Source organism: Grammomys surdaster, unplaced genomic scaffold (assembly GCF_004785775.1).
Source record: "Grammomys surdaster isolate TR1022 unplaced genomic scaffold, NIH_TR_1.0 125832, whole genome shotgun sequence".
NCBI classification, from domain to species: domain Eukaryota; kingdom Metazoa; phylum Chordata; class Mammalia; order Rodentia; family Muridae; genus Grammomys; species Grammomys surdaster.
Window position 1 is genome coordinate 1586127 of NW_021620660.1, and position 15379 is coordinate 1601505.

The window sequence follows — 15379 nt, forward strand, 5'->3', positions numbered from 1 at the left end:
TACCTGGATCTATGTGTTTCCGGGTCTCTGTGATGGTTAATCTTGATTGTTGACCTGGCTGGAATCAACTAAGAGACATACCTCAGGGAGAGTTTATGATGGCATTTCTAGGAAGGACTAACTGAGAGCAAAGACCCTCCCACACAGCTGGTGGCACTTCTCAGAGGTCTGGGGTTAGAACAACACGGTCATTTTGGGTGTGTCTACTGCTACTGCTGCTAACATCACATTCCAGTTTTTGGGGTCCATTGTAGTGTAATGAGCAGTTTTCAGGAATTCTCCAGGCATTCCCACTATCTGAAACTACTGAAGCATCCAGTTTCAAGGACGGAGCAACTCTTCCAGTATATAGCAAGCCATTGTTAACTACCCAGCCCCTATGATGTAAGCCAATCTAATGAAACTTTTTGTAAAATACAAATTTATCTTATTAGTTCTAGTCTTCTAGAGAACTCTGACTTATGCAATCCCCATAGCCAACATTTCCGGTATCTGGGGGTTGTTTTTTCCTAACTCATTCTCTGGCATCTGCAGTCTAGGATTTCTTCTGCCTTGGCCTACAGACCACATAGAGGATAGCAATGTTTCCACTTCTCTCAATGCTTAAAGAACCCCAAAATATATCTAGCACTGGTTCTGGCCTTTGAGCTGCTCCAGTCCCTGGGCTAACCAGATCGGTCTGTCTCCTCTGTCCATACATGTGGAATTCTATGTAGGGCCTCTTCTCATCTTGATCCTGAGTCATGATGGAGAATGGGAAGAGCGAAAGTAATAACATTATTTTACTTTGTTATGTGCATGGCTCTTTTGCCTGCCAGCATGTCTGTGGACACATGCATGCCTGATGTCTGAGGAAGCAACAGAGAACATCCCCTAGAATTTGTGACACACCACCATGTGGATGCTGGGAATCAAACCTGGGCCTGTGTAAGAGCAGCCAGTGCTTTTACCCACTTATTCATCTCTCTAGCTCCTAAAACTAACTTATCACACTTCCTTTTAACCTTCATGTATACTATGTCCTGAATCTTACCACTAGAAATGACACTGGGGCTCATGGCTGACAAAATGCACAATGAGTCTTGAAAGTAGGTTAAGCCTGAGGACTGGACATTTTAGGCATTTTAAAGGTTAATTCTGCAATGATAGAAAGCCAAGGGCTAGTCTGACAACAAGCAGAATATTCAGTACAAATGGTAAACTTAATTGTGACATCATGAACTTACTGTATCTGAAAACCACAAGAGATTTGAATCTTGATAGTAGGTAAACATCCCATAAATGGGATTCAAAAGTTCTTTTAACAGCAAAAGAAAGAATTCCTTCGTAACACCACCAGCATCTACTCCTTCTTCACCATCAAAGATTACCTGGAAACATGAAAAGAAAATGAATACTTCAGAGAAAGAAATGCCCAGCCAAAGACTCAACTATCCAACATGTCTGTCTGAATAACTGAAAACAATGGCTGTGTGTAATAAAACCTAGAAGTTCTAGGGAGAACCCAGACAGACCAGTAAGATTATGAGGGTCTTTTAAAAATCTCTGTTTTGTAAGGTACTAGTAATTGAACAGGAGTCACACACAGGAGAAGCAAGTGCTCTCACATTGAACTATACTGCTAGTGCTTTATCCAGAATGGCTGTGAACCTACATTCTCCTACTCCAGCTTCCTGATTAGCTGGGATTAGAATTGTTTACATGAGTTCTTATTAGAAGATTTTAGAAATGGTAACAATGTAAATTGTTGAACTTATCAATTTAATCTGTTGTGAACTATGGCTCTGAAACTCCTAAAACCAGTATTTATGATGTAATTTCAAGAGACAGAAGTCATTTACTTTTAAACAACTCCAAGAAATTCATTAGCTATTCCTCAGGATACCATACAGCCTGGAGCATAGTAATCAGCCTTCTGCACTAGTGCACAGTCCATGGGAAGAGATACTTTATTACTAACTACAAGTTGCTAGTAGGCCAACAGCTTTCAAGATGATTTCCTACTTTTCCATCTCTCCATTTCTCATTTACCTTCTCATCTTCCTAGCTAAGAGCTTAGTTGTTATATTTTGTCAAAGCCTTACATCTTACATGACTGTTTTTGACAGTCTAGAGCAGGGACACTTCAGAAAGCAGAAGCAGAGCCCAATGGTTACTCAACAACCCAACAGCATTTAATCTGATGTTACAATGATATGCTCTTTCTGGTGACTTCACAAAAGGAGGTGTTTAGATTCTTGATTAAAAAAAGAAACAAAGAAAAAAGAAAAGAAATCAATGATGATATAATATTGCTGCTTTTCATATCTTAGTAAGACCTCTGCTTGCTGCCATATGCTTACAAAGGTACTAAAGGAATTCAGGGAAAGAGCCTCACTTTGAGAGGCTTCTTCAAGTCAATGTCAGAGTGAATGCTCAGCTCTCTCAGGGCATCTCCAACAAGGTGGTTCCTGCGGACGTGAAGGACCAGGAAGGGGCTTCTGGCCAGCAGAGGCTCCAGGGTAAGAAGCATGAAGACATTCTGCAGGTTGGCTCCATTGACTGCCACCTTGAAGAGAACAACAGAGCAAGTTTTTGAGTACAGTGCACAGTCTGAAGAATGTGCTGCACCAGAATGGGAAGCACCAGAAATGGCTGACTTCAATTCTATTTTGCCTTTTTTACAAAGCCTTAAATTTTTCACTACTTTTATTTACACGATACCTAAATCTTTCTAATATGGACTCAACAAGATTAGCTGAAATAATTTATGAGTTATATGATATGAATAAGTAGGCCAAGTAAAGTGATTTCAATTCATTAAGACCAAGATAACAATACACTTGAAGAATCACGGCAGAGGACATGAAAACATGATTATTAAAACAGCAAAAACAGAAACCAACAGTCAGTGTGAAAAGTATCCATTTCAGCAGAAAACCTGCACCTCAACAGTATCAAAACTATATCCATATGAAAGCAGATATCAAAACAGATAGAGACAAAATCAGAGAAAGACAGAAAGAAAGAGAGAGACAGAAAGAAAAATGAAGACATGCCCACTAAGAGCAGGGCTTGATAGTTCTGGTTTTCTAACTCACTAATGTCTCTGTATACATTCAAATAAAATATATTATATATTATAATAAAATGCAGAATAAATCAAACCATTAGACAATCGTTTTTGATTCATTAAGGATAACCCTTTAATTTAATTGGCATCAACTCAGCAAATTGTAGTCCCCCCAGCCTGGGACCTGATTTTGCATAACTATTGAAATAATAAGGGTTTTCTATCATTTTAAAAGTTTGGGTATAATATTTACAATGTAAGAAAATATATGAAATTCAAACTTTAATATACATATATACAAATTTGCTTTAATTTTGGGCTGTTTTGACATTCTTATGTCTGTTTAACCTCCCTTTTTCTTTATCTGAGGCTGCCGTCTATAAAAGAGATTAATGATTCTTAATAGAGACACAGGGTCCACAAAGCCTCAAGTGCTTACTACCTGGCAGAAACAAAAACTACCTATCACTCCAAGTCTACAGGAATGTACACTGAACATAAAATTACTGAAGCTGGCATGGTGGTACACACCTACAATCTTAGCAACAGGGGCCTGGGGAAAGGCCAAGACTTCAAAGTAACCTTGGCTACATAGTGAAGTCAAAACTAGCCTGGAAAGAAACTCAACCAATAGATGAAAAAGACCTCGACAATGAAATAAAATGCATGGGGTAAAAAATGGAAACCTGCCACAGAAGACTGAAGGACAGGCCTGACACAGCAGAGCAATTATCTGCCAAAAGCAAGATAGAGATTCAGTACACGCTCCATCAAAATTTTTATTTTTAAAAATCATTCTATTTTCTGTACATTAATACAATTGACATATTAAACACTCTTGTAACAGTATTATTTGATACATTTTATGAAGAGTAAAGAGAAAAAAATCAGATTATAGAAATAAATCCACATAGCTACAGACTCCTCACCTTTGACAAAGATGTTAAAAACACCCATTAGAAAAAGACAGCCTCTTCAACAGATGATACTGGAAGGGCTGGATATTCACATAAATAGAAAAAGAAAGAAAGAAAAAGGAAAGACAAAACTCAGCTAGATCCAAACCTCTTATCCCTGTATAAAAATCAACTCAAAAGAGATCAAAGTGACCTTCATGTAAGACTTGGAAAACACTAGAGGAAAAGGTAGAATTAAAAAATACTTAAAAACAGAGACTAGCCAAGGGCTTTCACAAGAAATAACTCTAAGAATTCACTAATGGGACTGCATGAAAATATGACATTCGCAGGCAAATGTCTGGAGGGGCACGCTAAGCAAAAGACACAAAACTCAGGAGGAAAACACATCCTACTTTCATCTGCACAATATATGTTTAACTGCAAACATTTACATGGATGGAAGAAGGGAACTGAGAGAGTAGAAGAAGCCTAACTGGGGTAAGAGAGTACAGAAGAAAAAGTGAAAGGAAGGAAGGGTATTTTATCAGAGAAAGGGACCAGCAAGAGTGTGGCTCAGAGGGAGACAGACGGTAATTGAAAAGCAAAGAACAAAGTATAATCACAAGCACACACACACACATACACACACACACACACACAATTTTATGTATATGTAAACTGTGAGTTTGTGCGTGTGTGTGCGTGTGTGTGTAGAATTTTTTTCAGAAGAAGTCTGGACTATCATTAGAGCCTTTCTCAAAAAATAAAATAATAAAGTTATTTAAAAAATATAACTCTTTAAAGTCATAATAAAATTTCACTCAGAAAAATCCCTTCCACTTGGAGAAATGACAACAGAATGTAGACAGTGACAAGAATGGTAAAAGGAGGGTAAGATTCTGAGCAAGCCACCTGCATCTGTAACTCGGCATCGGTCTGCAGCATCTTGGTCTTGGCTTGGGCATCAAAGATGAAAGGATAGGAACAAAAGGTTACAGTATCCTACAAGAAAACACATCATTAGTGTTTTTACAGTGCCTACAGAGAAAGAACACTGCAGATACATACCGACATGCAAAAGGCTTTATTTACCTGCATGATAGATGATCTAGCCTTCTGTGTAAAGAACAGAAAAAACAATTCTTACTTGAATTATAAAAGCATAATTTTATCCCTCCCCAAATATAAAATATAACACATCTTTTCACATGCTCTGGTTATTCAGCCATCAACCTAATACCATTTCAATAGCTGACAATGTTTTGATGAGAAAGAAAACATATTTTGATAGGCAAAGACTTAAAAAAAAAGAGCAAAAATAATTTCTTAAAAAAGTAAAAGACTTTTAAGGGCCATTTACATACTTCACAGGATTGAGTTCTCTTTATATGAAATCTAATTGCACACGGCAGAGTGGCACATGCCTGTGGCCTAGCAGCTGTGAAGCGGAGGTGGAAGAACTGCCAGCTGAGGGCCAGCCTGGGCTACAGAGCAAATGTGAGGATGACACTTGGATTCCAGATTAGGGCCACTCAATCTGGAATGCAAGTAACACTTTATCTGTCTTTTGCATACATGCTTAGAGGAACCAAACAGCAATAATTGCATTAGACTGAAGTATTTTGCCCTTAAAAGCTGCTCTATAAATTTGGGGATGATTCTAAATTTGAGAAGAGTCATAGAAGAAAAATTCAGCCACAGTGAAATGTTTGTAACAAGTACAGTACAGTTTTATGTCAGGAAAATGAGGAAAACTTCGAAAAGAAAAAATGTTATTTGTGAAGATCAGGCTGTGCACTTCATTAAATTCCTCCGAATGGTAAGCAGCAGCGGCTTTCAGGTTATGCCCTGTTACAAAGCACCAGCTGGCCCCACTCTACAGGCAGGAAAACAATGACACTGCGACTTATCTGCAAGTACGTGCCACACCTGTCCAGCACTAACCACAGGGTGTAGACTGGTAGATGACACTTATCAACAGACTAAGCACATGGTGGAATTAAACCCTTATGCCCAAGAACTTTTCAGACACCGTAAACCAACAGCAGTGCACCATACTTACCTGGACCCCACAGAAAGAATACCACAATAAGGTGGTAAAAGATCCTAGTCACTGAACATGTCAAGGAACTAGCCAGTGAACATGTCAAGGGACTGACTGCCAGGCAGAGATTACCAGCTGTCAGGTTCAGCTCGGCCAACAGGGCCCATTTGAGTTGTTATCTATCCAACCACCTGTCCATTTGTCTCTGTACCGGTACATCTATCTGAATCACATCCTGTGCCTCACACTGATGATTCTGCAGCCCTGCAGCTGGGCATGACGCTGTCTCTCATGTTTTTGGTCCTATGCCTCAGCTCTGCTGGCCTCCAGTAGCAATCTCTCTGGACTCAGCAACTCTGAAAGCACCTGCAAGAGAGTTCTCTGCACCTGCTTCTTGTACGGCCTCGGAACTCTGGCTTCTCGAGCTCGTCTGTAGACAACATGTAACCTGTGTGTATACTGTGTGAAAAGTAATCTAGGATTTCACAGGGAAGACATAAGTTACATAAAATTTACATAAAAGAGCTTGTAATTTGCTAATGGCCAGCTCTTGTGATAGCTAGCTCTTATGGTCCATTTACAATCTTCTGAGAAGCATTTTGAATATATTGGTAAGGGTGTTAAAAGGGGAAATGAACCACCGTAGAAGTGCGAAACATCATTCTATGGGCTGCGGTCCTGACCAGAATAAAAAGTGAGAATGTCAGACTACGGGAGTAGCTCAGTAGTGGAGTGCATGCCTTGCATGTATAAAACCTTCAGCTGGATTCCCAGCACTACATAGACTGAGCATGGTGGTGCATGCTGATGACCCTCTCACTCAGAGAGGCTAGGGGCAGGGGTAGATAAGACGGTCAAGGTCATTCTCTGACTCTGAGGCCAGATCAGGCTACAGAAGGGCCTACAGAAGAGAGAGAGAGAGAGAGAGAGAGAGAGAGAGAGAGAGAGAGAGAGATCTGAGTGATACCATGGACTCAACTGCCCCCAATGCCATGCCTCATCCACCATGAGGGACTGTATCTCTCCGAACCCCTTTAAATTGCTTTTTTTTTTCAGGCTTATACTCACAGCAATGTGGAAAATGACTAGTAAATTTGAATTCACTGTTGTTCAATAAACTGATACTGCAGAAAGACACAAACATATCTGTCTTTGTTTCTAGCATGGTGTGCTCTTGACAGTTATGTAATAAATACCTTTAACAGAAACACAAAAATAAGCAATAAAGATCATTTTGATCTGTGACATTTATCAAAAGAAAACAATGAATGAAATTCAGGCTTAGAGACCTGAGTGTACTACATTGCTGTTGCTTTAATGTCTCCCAGAATGTTCTGTGTTCTTAAAATGATTTTCTGAACAAAATAAAAACATTCTGGAAGATCTCTTCTTACCTGTGTGTAATCACACAATTTACCCTTATCTGTTAATGACTGTGGGGTGGGTTATAAACGCTTAACTGTGTAAGCACAGTGAGAAAAGAAAAAGAAATTTTTTCCTGGTAGATGCTGCGGTTACTAAGGAAAAAGCCAATACTAGCTTGCTCCATGAATAAGATTTAACAGCAGAGGGAGAAAAAGAGCTGAATCATTCCTGATGGCCTGTGGGAGAATCAAGCCTGAGCCTGGTGGCTGAAGTCTTTCTCTAGAATGCTGGAATGTTCACTTCCAGGGGACACACTAGCTCACCACTCTGGGCCAGTGAAGCTTAACATTTGGCTAACTTTGTTTTCTTATGTATATTATGTATATTATATGAATAAGAACTACACTTCCTTTTGTGTTTATGCATATTTAAATGAAGCTGTATAACAGCAATAATAATGAAAATCCATCCTATTGATACTTTAGAACTATATTCCTCGAGGGATCTTAGAACATTTCTCTACACCGAGAAACACTAGAGACAATTCCAGTCCATGGGACCAAGTCTGGAACATACAATGCAGGTCAGTGCACACATAATGCAGGTCACTCTAGGTCACTCTTATACTAATAATATCAAAATATTTTTAACTGAACTAATGAATTGATCACCTTTTATAAGGCTGTTTATCCTGGGCTATCCATTTCCCAGAAATGGGTCTTACAAACTTAAGGTTCCATGGTAACAGTGAATGCCAAGGTCTCTGCCTACAACAGAGTTGTACTTATGGCATAAATTCATTTTTTCAAACCATATGAAACAGAAGCCATAAATTAGTAAATAGTTTAGAGCTGAAGAATCATAAACATCCTTTCTTAAAAAAGAAATCAACACTTCTAGATATGCTGACCAGGAGGCTCTGCGCATAAACATATAAGGCCTGAGACTGAAACAGAGCTACAGCTGCTCAGGCTCCGCCTTCTCTTCCTTGCATGTGCTCAGTACTGACATCTAAAGGCAAACACTCCCCACATTCTGCACCTCCTCTGATGCACCAGCAAGATGTCAAGATTTCTCAGATTTTTGTCTCTGAAGGCCTTTGCAAACCATTGAATGTCTCACTTGTACTGCCCTCTACAGAGCCTACGAAGACATTCACCCTATCTGCCTTTTAGTTTTCAAATGAAGACTATGGCACATTATTAACCAATAAGATAAACCACTATTGCTCCCCCCTTTCCTCCTTTTCCTTTCTTATTTTTTTTCAATGTAGTATTTGTTTTTTTGTTTATTTGGGAATTTCACATCGTGTACCCTGATCACACCTACTTCCCAGTCCTCTCAGGTCTGCCTCTTCCCTACTGTTGTGACCTCTTTCTACAAAAGAAGAAAAATAATACAAAAAAACAAGTCCAATTTATGTTGTCAATATACTCAGTGGAGTATGATCAAACTAACAGTGGCCAGCACCTTAAAGAAAACAGTCCTTCCCTAACCACACTCCTGCTAGAAACCATTATGGAGAACTACACTTTAGCATCCTTATCATAATTTTTAAGAGTTCTCTTTGATAGCTTTCTGTCCAGGCTGTTACGGTTTTCACGGGGAGGAGGTGTCACAGAAGCTTTCTCAACTGTGAATCTATAGTCATTGATATCATTGAAAAAGTAGCTTTCTTGCCCTTAACAGTCAACAGAAGCACAGATCATGGACTTTGCACAAAGTTTCTGGCAACCACATGAACTAAGGACATCAACACGGAACCAGGTGGTTGCACAGTCCACTTGAATGGACATAACCTCTAGGGGCAACCTGGAGACCATGGACACCAACATGGCTTCCTGTGGTAGCACAGACTATGGACATCTACCTGGCCTCCAGTGGCAGCCCAGACCATGAACAACCCACATGAACCTTAGGCCTCAACAGGGCCTGGAGTAGCAGACTAAGGAAATGAACATGGGCTCCAGGGAAAGCATGGACCATAGAGGTCTTTGAGGTAGTCCACTCCAGAAAAAAAAAATTGATCTTCATCTCGGACATCCTGTTGTTTCTCAGAACCAGAGCATTCATTTGGCTGGGTAACATGTTTGGGGCCAAGTCTACACAAGCTCCAGGCTGCTTCCCATCACCCTATTCACAGCAATCTCCAACTGTGTCCACAGTAGCTTTCTCTCACACCTGACATCAGCACCCAGTCCCTAGCTCCATGTCACTGCTTCTTTGTTCCTCAATCTCTCCTACCTCTCCCTCATGTAAGGATTCATTGTAGTAGCTCTGGAAACTGCACTCTATCACACGGTGTACAGACTTACATCCAAATATTTACTGCAATGAGTCATCGGTCTGGTTCAAGGTGTCTGGTTTCTGAAGCACCATAAATATTGGACCATTGCCGGGAGTCTTAGATGTCCTGCTGTTGCCCAGAGTTAGGATATTGTTGTGGCTAGGTTCTTGATCTTAGCCACCCCAGGCTTGCCAGACTTGCCCTTGGTGCTTGTAGCCTGAGGGTACCACAGCCCTTATCTGTCTTCTAACAGAACAGTGTGGGCTGCAGTCAAAGCAGCTTCAGGCTGAGGGCCAGCGGGCAGACCTACTGTTGAGCTTGTAGGATGCAGGCAGCACCACTGCACCTGGTTCTCCAGTCACAGTGGTCAACAGTGGTGGATGGCTAGCTGAGAGGTCCAGGGCAGCAGCCCTATTCTTTAATGACATGTTTCCAAGGGAGCGCCAGGCTGCCTGCAGCACACCACCCTGTCCTTGGTGCCAGTCACCAGGGTTAGGCTTGGAGGATGTGGGCAGCACTGATGCCCTGTGCCTTTCATCTCCGAGCAGGACAAGCAGCACCAGATGCAACCATGGTGGCTTCATGTTGGGGGCTAGCCAGCAGGCCTAGGGCAAGCCCTCTTTGGTATTGACTGACCTGTTTCTACAGGAGCTTCAGGCCATGGCACATCTCCCTGTGGCAGATGTCTCCCCTGCTCCTGGCTCCTTGCTCATCAGGCACAGTCTTTGTGCTTGCAGCTGGATGAGATGTAACAGTGAACAGTATAGATTGGTAGTTCTCTGCTGCATGCAGCTCTGGTCCATTGTCTTTCCTTCCAATTCTGTGAGTCCATTTTACCAGCATTTTCACATAAGCCTTTACCTTTAGCTTTGTTTGCCCGTCAATAGAACCCATCCTCAGAGGAGATGCCACACATGCTTTATAGTCTGGTGACCTCAGATCTTCCCCTAGGTCCTTAACCTATGGAACCCATCTTCATGATATACATAACATGTTCTTTACTACACAGTTTTGATATAGTCACACTTTAACCTGTATTGTACACATGGGATGGAGATAACTATTACAGGAAACTTTTTTTCCAAAATTGTACTGTACTTAAATATGTCTAAAATTAACTGCCTGGTGTCAGACTTCAGAAGTTTGAGCCAGCCTGGCTAGATCTTGCTGAACTGAGTTTCCTTCTTGCCTCTCCATGATTCATTTCTCTGCAGGCCTCAGCAATGCAGGGACACCACTTATGCCCAGACAGTCCTCTCAGGATGAACCATGTGCTTTCTCCTATTCACTGTGCTAGTACCAGGCTAAAATATTAATACAGCAAACCAATTACTCTTTATTTTTAAGTGACTAAAACAAAACCTATATAAAATTCCACCAGCATTTAAGGCAAAACTTTAAGACATCAAGAAGCTTAAATTTCAACTTCTAATTACACTTATGTAATAGAAAAAATTTTATGCTTCCTTCTACTGGAAGCATAAAATGTCACACACAAATTTCAGCTGATTTTCTATCTTGTTGTAGTAATGGCTTTAACTAGCAAAGAGGAGACGAAAATTTTTCGAGATCTAATAAGACATTTGATTATTACATGTTCACAGAAAGAAACTAGTAAAACTGCTTATTTCAGTACCTTTACTCAGAGACCATGGTTATGAGCATTAACATTCTCATGTAAGCAACTTCTTTCTTAAGGCCAGAAAGAAAAGAGAAGGATAGAATGTCAGAGCAAACCGAGTTAGATAAAACTGTTCAACTTGCCCAGGCCTCTGTGTTCTACCTAGGGGCGAAGCAGTTACCTGAAATAACTCAAGACTCGTGTCTATCTCTAACATTTTATAATTTATAAACTGACTTTTCATAATTTTGAAAGAAAGCAAGACTAGAGCCCACAGATGCTCCCATGTTAAAATTCCAACAAAACTCTTTTAAAACATGATTTCTACTGAAAAGTATTTTTGTTTTCAAAATAATAACAAAACCTTACAAAAATTACAATGTCCCAAAAATTTTAATTTTTCATTAGAATATTTCCATTACTTTGATCATCTATCATCTGACAAGGAAAACTAACTGGCCTATTTTGTCAAATACACTTATATAAATATTTTGCCTTTAGAGCCCACTCCAGAGCTAAAAACTATACAGGAAAAAAAAATGCCATCTGAACACTGGTGATGAGTCTGTGAGACTAGCAAAAACTCATTTCAGAGGTATCTGCTGCACCAGCTGGATGTGTTTCCACAAGTACTAAATGATCACTTGCTTTCTGATATTCAGATTTATATGAATTCATATATCCAGGCCAATCTGCTATCACTGAGCAATTGCTGCCATGCCTACGATGGTAGGCAGGAATCCACAGACACTTGAGTTCTGTGTCAAACATCATCAAAGTTGGGGCGGGAATGTATAACATCTGTATTTGACTTTTCCTCAATAAGAGGTGTCCACAGGGTCTGGAAAGCTGACATAACAAGAGTGAAATAGTCTTACTCTCAGAAAACGAAGAGCCAGTGATCCTGTATGGGATAAATCAGTGGGGATGTGGCACACAGAGCCTCATCTAGAAGATGCTCTCGCACCAGCCACCTAGTGACTTCTAGAAGCCAGTTATGTGCCAGTTCGCCCAAGACCCAACAAATGTTCTAAGTTTATATATTAATATCTTGATTTTTAATTGTGGCTCAAAAAAGTAAGTAAACAGTATAAATCTATATCATTCTCACTATTTTCAAGTGTATGAATCAGCAATATTAAGAGTATTTACATGGAGTAGAGACATAGAGTTCACTAGGTGGGTGCTTGTCTAGATAAACAAAGTCCTCAGGACGATACCCAGCAATGCATAAACTATAAGTACAGAAGCGCACACACTAATAATTGCATAACTTGGAAGGAGGTGAGGGGCAGGAGGATCAAGGTCATCTTTAGATGTGTGAGTCAGAAGCTACCCTAGGATACATGAGATCTTATCTCAAAAACAAAACAAAACAAACAAACAAAAACCATAAGGGCTTACAGAGATGGCTCAGCAGTTAGAGTACAAGACCCAGGTTTGATTCTCAGCCCCCATATAGAAGCTCACAGCAGTACAGAGAACACTCAAATAAAACACTCAAAAACATAAAATAAAATATTAAAATCAATAGACTGATAGATGAACAAGAGCCCCGGAAACAGCCACACTGTTGTACAACAGAATTCCAGAACTGTCTCATCTTGGAGAACTGGAACCTAAAATGCATTAAAAACAACTCGAGTTTCCCAGGGCCTCCAAACCACCTCTGCCAACCATTCCACTTTCTGCATTTATCAATCTGACTGCTTTAGATACTTGGATTTACTTTTCTTTTTTTCTTTTCTTTAAAGGTAGTTCTTGGGATTAAACCTAGACCCCTGAGCATGCTAAACACAAAGTCCACCAACCCTAAGTTACAACCCTAGCCCCACATACTTTATGAAACTTTTGACACTTATGGTTACCTAAAATACTTCCAAGTTTCAAGAATTCCAAAGTAGCAAGAGCATTCAAGTCAAAGGCAAGGTGTATGGGTCAAGTGCACACTTCAAACACAAACAAAAAGGCTAAAGCCTTAAAATATGCTTTACAGGAAATTCTTACCATCCCGGACTGATGCAAAAACCACATGAGGTAGTCTTCCTGAATGTCCACAAGACTAGAAATCTCAGGGATATAAAACTTATCATACTCCACATGCTTCGCCTTAAGATTTACCTGATGAAGAACAAAATAAGAACAAGTAAAATCAAAGAATTGGGAAGTCTCCCAGAGAAAGCCTGGGGCAGAATGCCTCCTCCCTCCACACCCTCCCTCTTCATCCCCAAGGGTTACCTTGTACAACTTCTCCAGAAGCTTGAGGGTCGCAGTCATGTAATTGTTAAACACTACTGGAATTAGGAATGTCTTCCTTCCCCTTAGGAGGTAAACGACGGCACTTTTATAGAGGGCTACTAGCTTCATGAAATATTTTGGGCAGGCCTGAGACCACCAGTTATCTTAAGAAAGGAAAAAAGAAAGACATGTCTTAGCACAGAACCCTGGACAAGTGTTCTTAGGTCATCTTCCTGCTAGCTATAAATCCTGTGGCTAGAAGGTAAGCATTAGTCTACAAGACAGTTTCTCAAAAATGATCTTTCAAAGGAACCATTAAAATGTGTGGAGAAACAGCAACACAAGAGGCCCTAAAACTTTTAACTCCTTTCTATCCCCTGCCTCTTTCTTTCTTTCTTGAAAGTTTTTATGTTGGAGTTTTCATTATTTTTGTTTTTCTCAGATACAGGCTAAAGGGTAATCTGAAAACATTCAGCTCCAAGGCTGTGTGGGGACTGGACACATACTCCAACAGAATGCTGACTGCAGCTATTGCAGTAGTGTTTGTGCGCCCTCAACCTTTTGGGACTGCTCTCAGCCACTACTGACATTTTGTACAAGAGACACATCACACTTAGAGGACGTGGGAAACTATTCCTTCCTGTTATGAGGCATAATAGCTTTAAGAAATTGATCATGTTTATTCACTCCGAGCAGTACCTTTCCGTTCAAGCAGGATTATATCACTGTATCTTCATAAATGAACTCAGCCATACTGAAATCCGTAAGGTTTCCTTGTTTAAAATATTTCATTAAAAATTAAAGGGGGGAGGGCTGCCGGAGAGCTGGCTCAATGTCCAAGGGCACTGACTGTTCTTCCTGAGGTCCCAGGTTCGATTCCTACCACATACACTCATTCTCACAATCATCTGAAACTCCAGTTCTCGGGGATCTGATGCCCTCTTCTGGCCTCCACGGCACCAGACACGCATATGGTACACCGCATACATGCAGGCAAAATATCCATATACATAAAAGAAACCTTAAAAAAAAATCACAGTGGGAGAAACATCAAATAAAAAGGACAAACTATTGAGAGCTGTTGGGTTTGTGTGACAAACATCTGTTGGGTTTGCTCTACTTTAAGGTTTTCTCTTCAGTTTGAACTGGTAGATGTCAGAAATAGACTAATTATAAAACCGAATAATCCAGTTCTGTTTTGTGCTATCTGGCCTAGAAAAATTTTAAAAACTAAAATGCCAAAAAATTAAAAGTCTGATAAAATGTCTTTTAAAACATTTTACACCTATTAGCAGCCAAGAACACATGCTCTGAACAGGCCCTGATGTTGGGAAGTAGCATGTGCTAACGTATTACTGATGAGGTCATCATAACTCTTGTGGGAAGGCAGAAGCAATGGAATAGCTAGAAGCAGGTCAGTTTGCTTGAGGGCAAACCATGCTGTATTGATACTCAGGCCACCTGAACCACAGACGTTACCAAGTTGAAAGGAACACCTGGAAAAATTACCAAGGGAGGGGAAAAAAAGTCAAAAGCCAGGGGACAGGTGTCTGCACCAGATTACTAAAAAAACGTCTCGGCGCTACTCCAGCAGAGACCCTCTCCAGCCCGCTGAGGAACAGAAGGTTCTTATCTCAGCAAAGTGTCCGGAGCCTGCAAAAATCAGTGTGGACTCAACTGTCCTAAAAAAGAAAAAGAAAACAAACAATCCGTAAGTCCTCACTGGGTCACTCTGTCCCTCCTTGTATGGAGATCTCTGCATCCCATAATCGGGTCATTTGGCTCCCACCCGCTCACATCAGCACTGGAGATGGACTGACAGAAGGATACTAATATTTGAGGCATTACAACTGCAAGCAAATGGGGGGGAGGG

General features: G+C 40.5%; 1 protein-coding gene across 3 annotated transcripts in view; it reads right to left on the reverse strand.

Moving 5' to 3' along the window:
- Herc3 (HECT and RLD domain containing E3 ubiquitin protein ligase 3) overlaps positions 1-15379 on the reverse strand; it is a 93964-nt gene that overhangs the window by 35816 nt on the left and 42769 nt on the right. For all 3 annotated transcript variants that reach the window (XM_028789391.1, XM_028789393.1, XM_028789392.1), the window contains exons 14-19: positions 13507-13670; positions 13276-13389; positions 5044-5067; positions 4864-4953; positions 2378-2548; positions 1227-1370 (exon numbers count right to left, since the gene is read on the reverse strand). In XM_028789391.1, coding sequence (XP_028645224.1) covers positions 1227-1370; positions 2378-2548; positions 4864-4953; positions 5044-5067; positions 13276-13389; positions 13507-13670 — 707 coding nt within the window. The remainder of the gene's footprint in view (positions 1-1226; positions 1371-2377; positions 2549-4863; positions 4954-5043; positions 5068-13275; positions 13390-13506; positions 13671-15379) is intronic.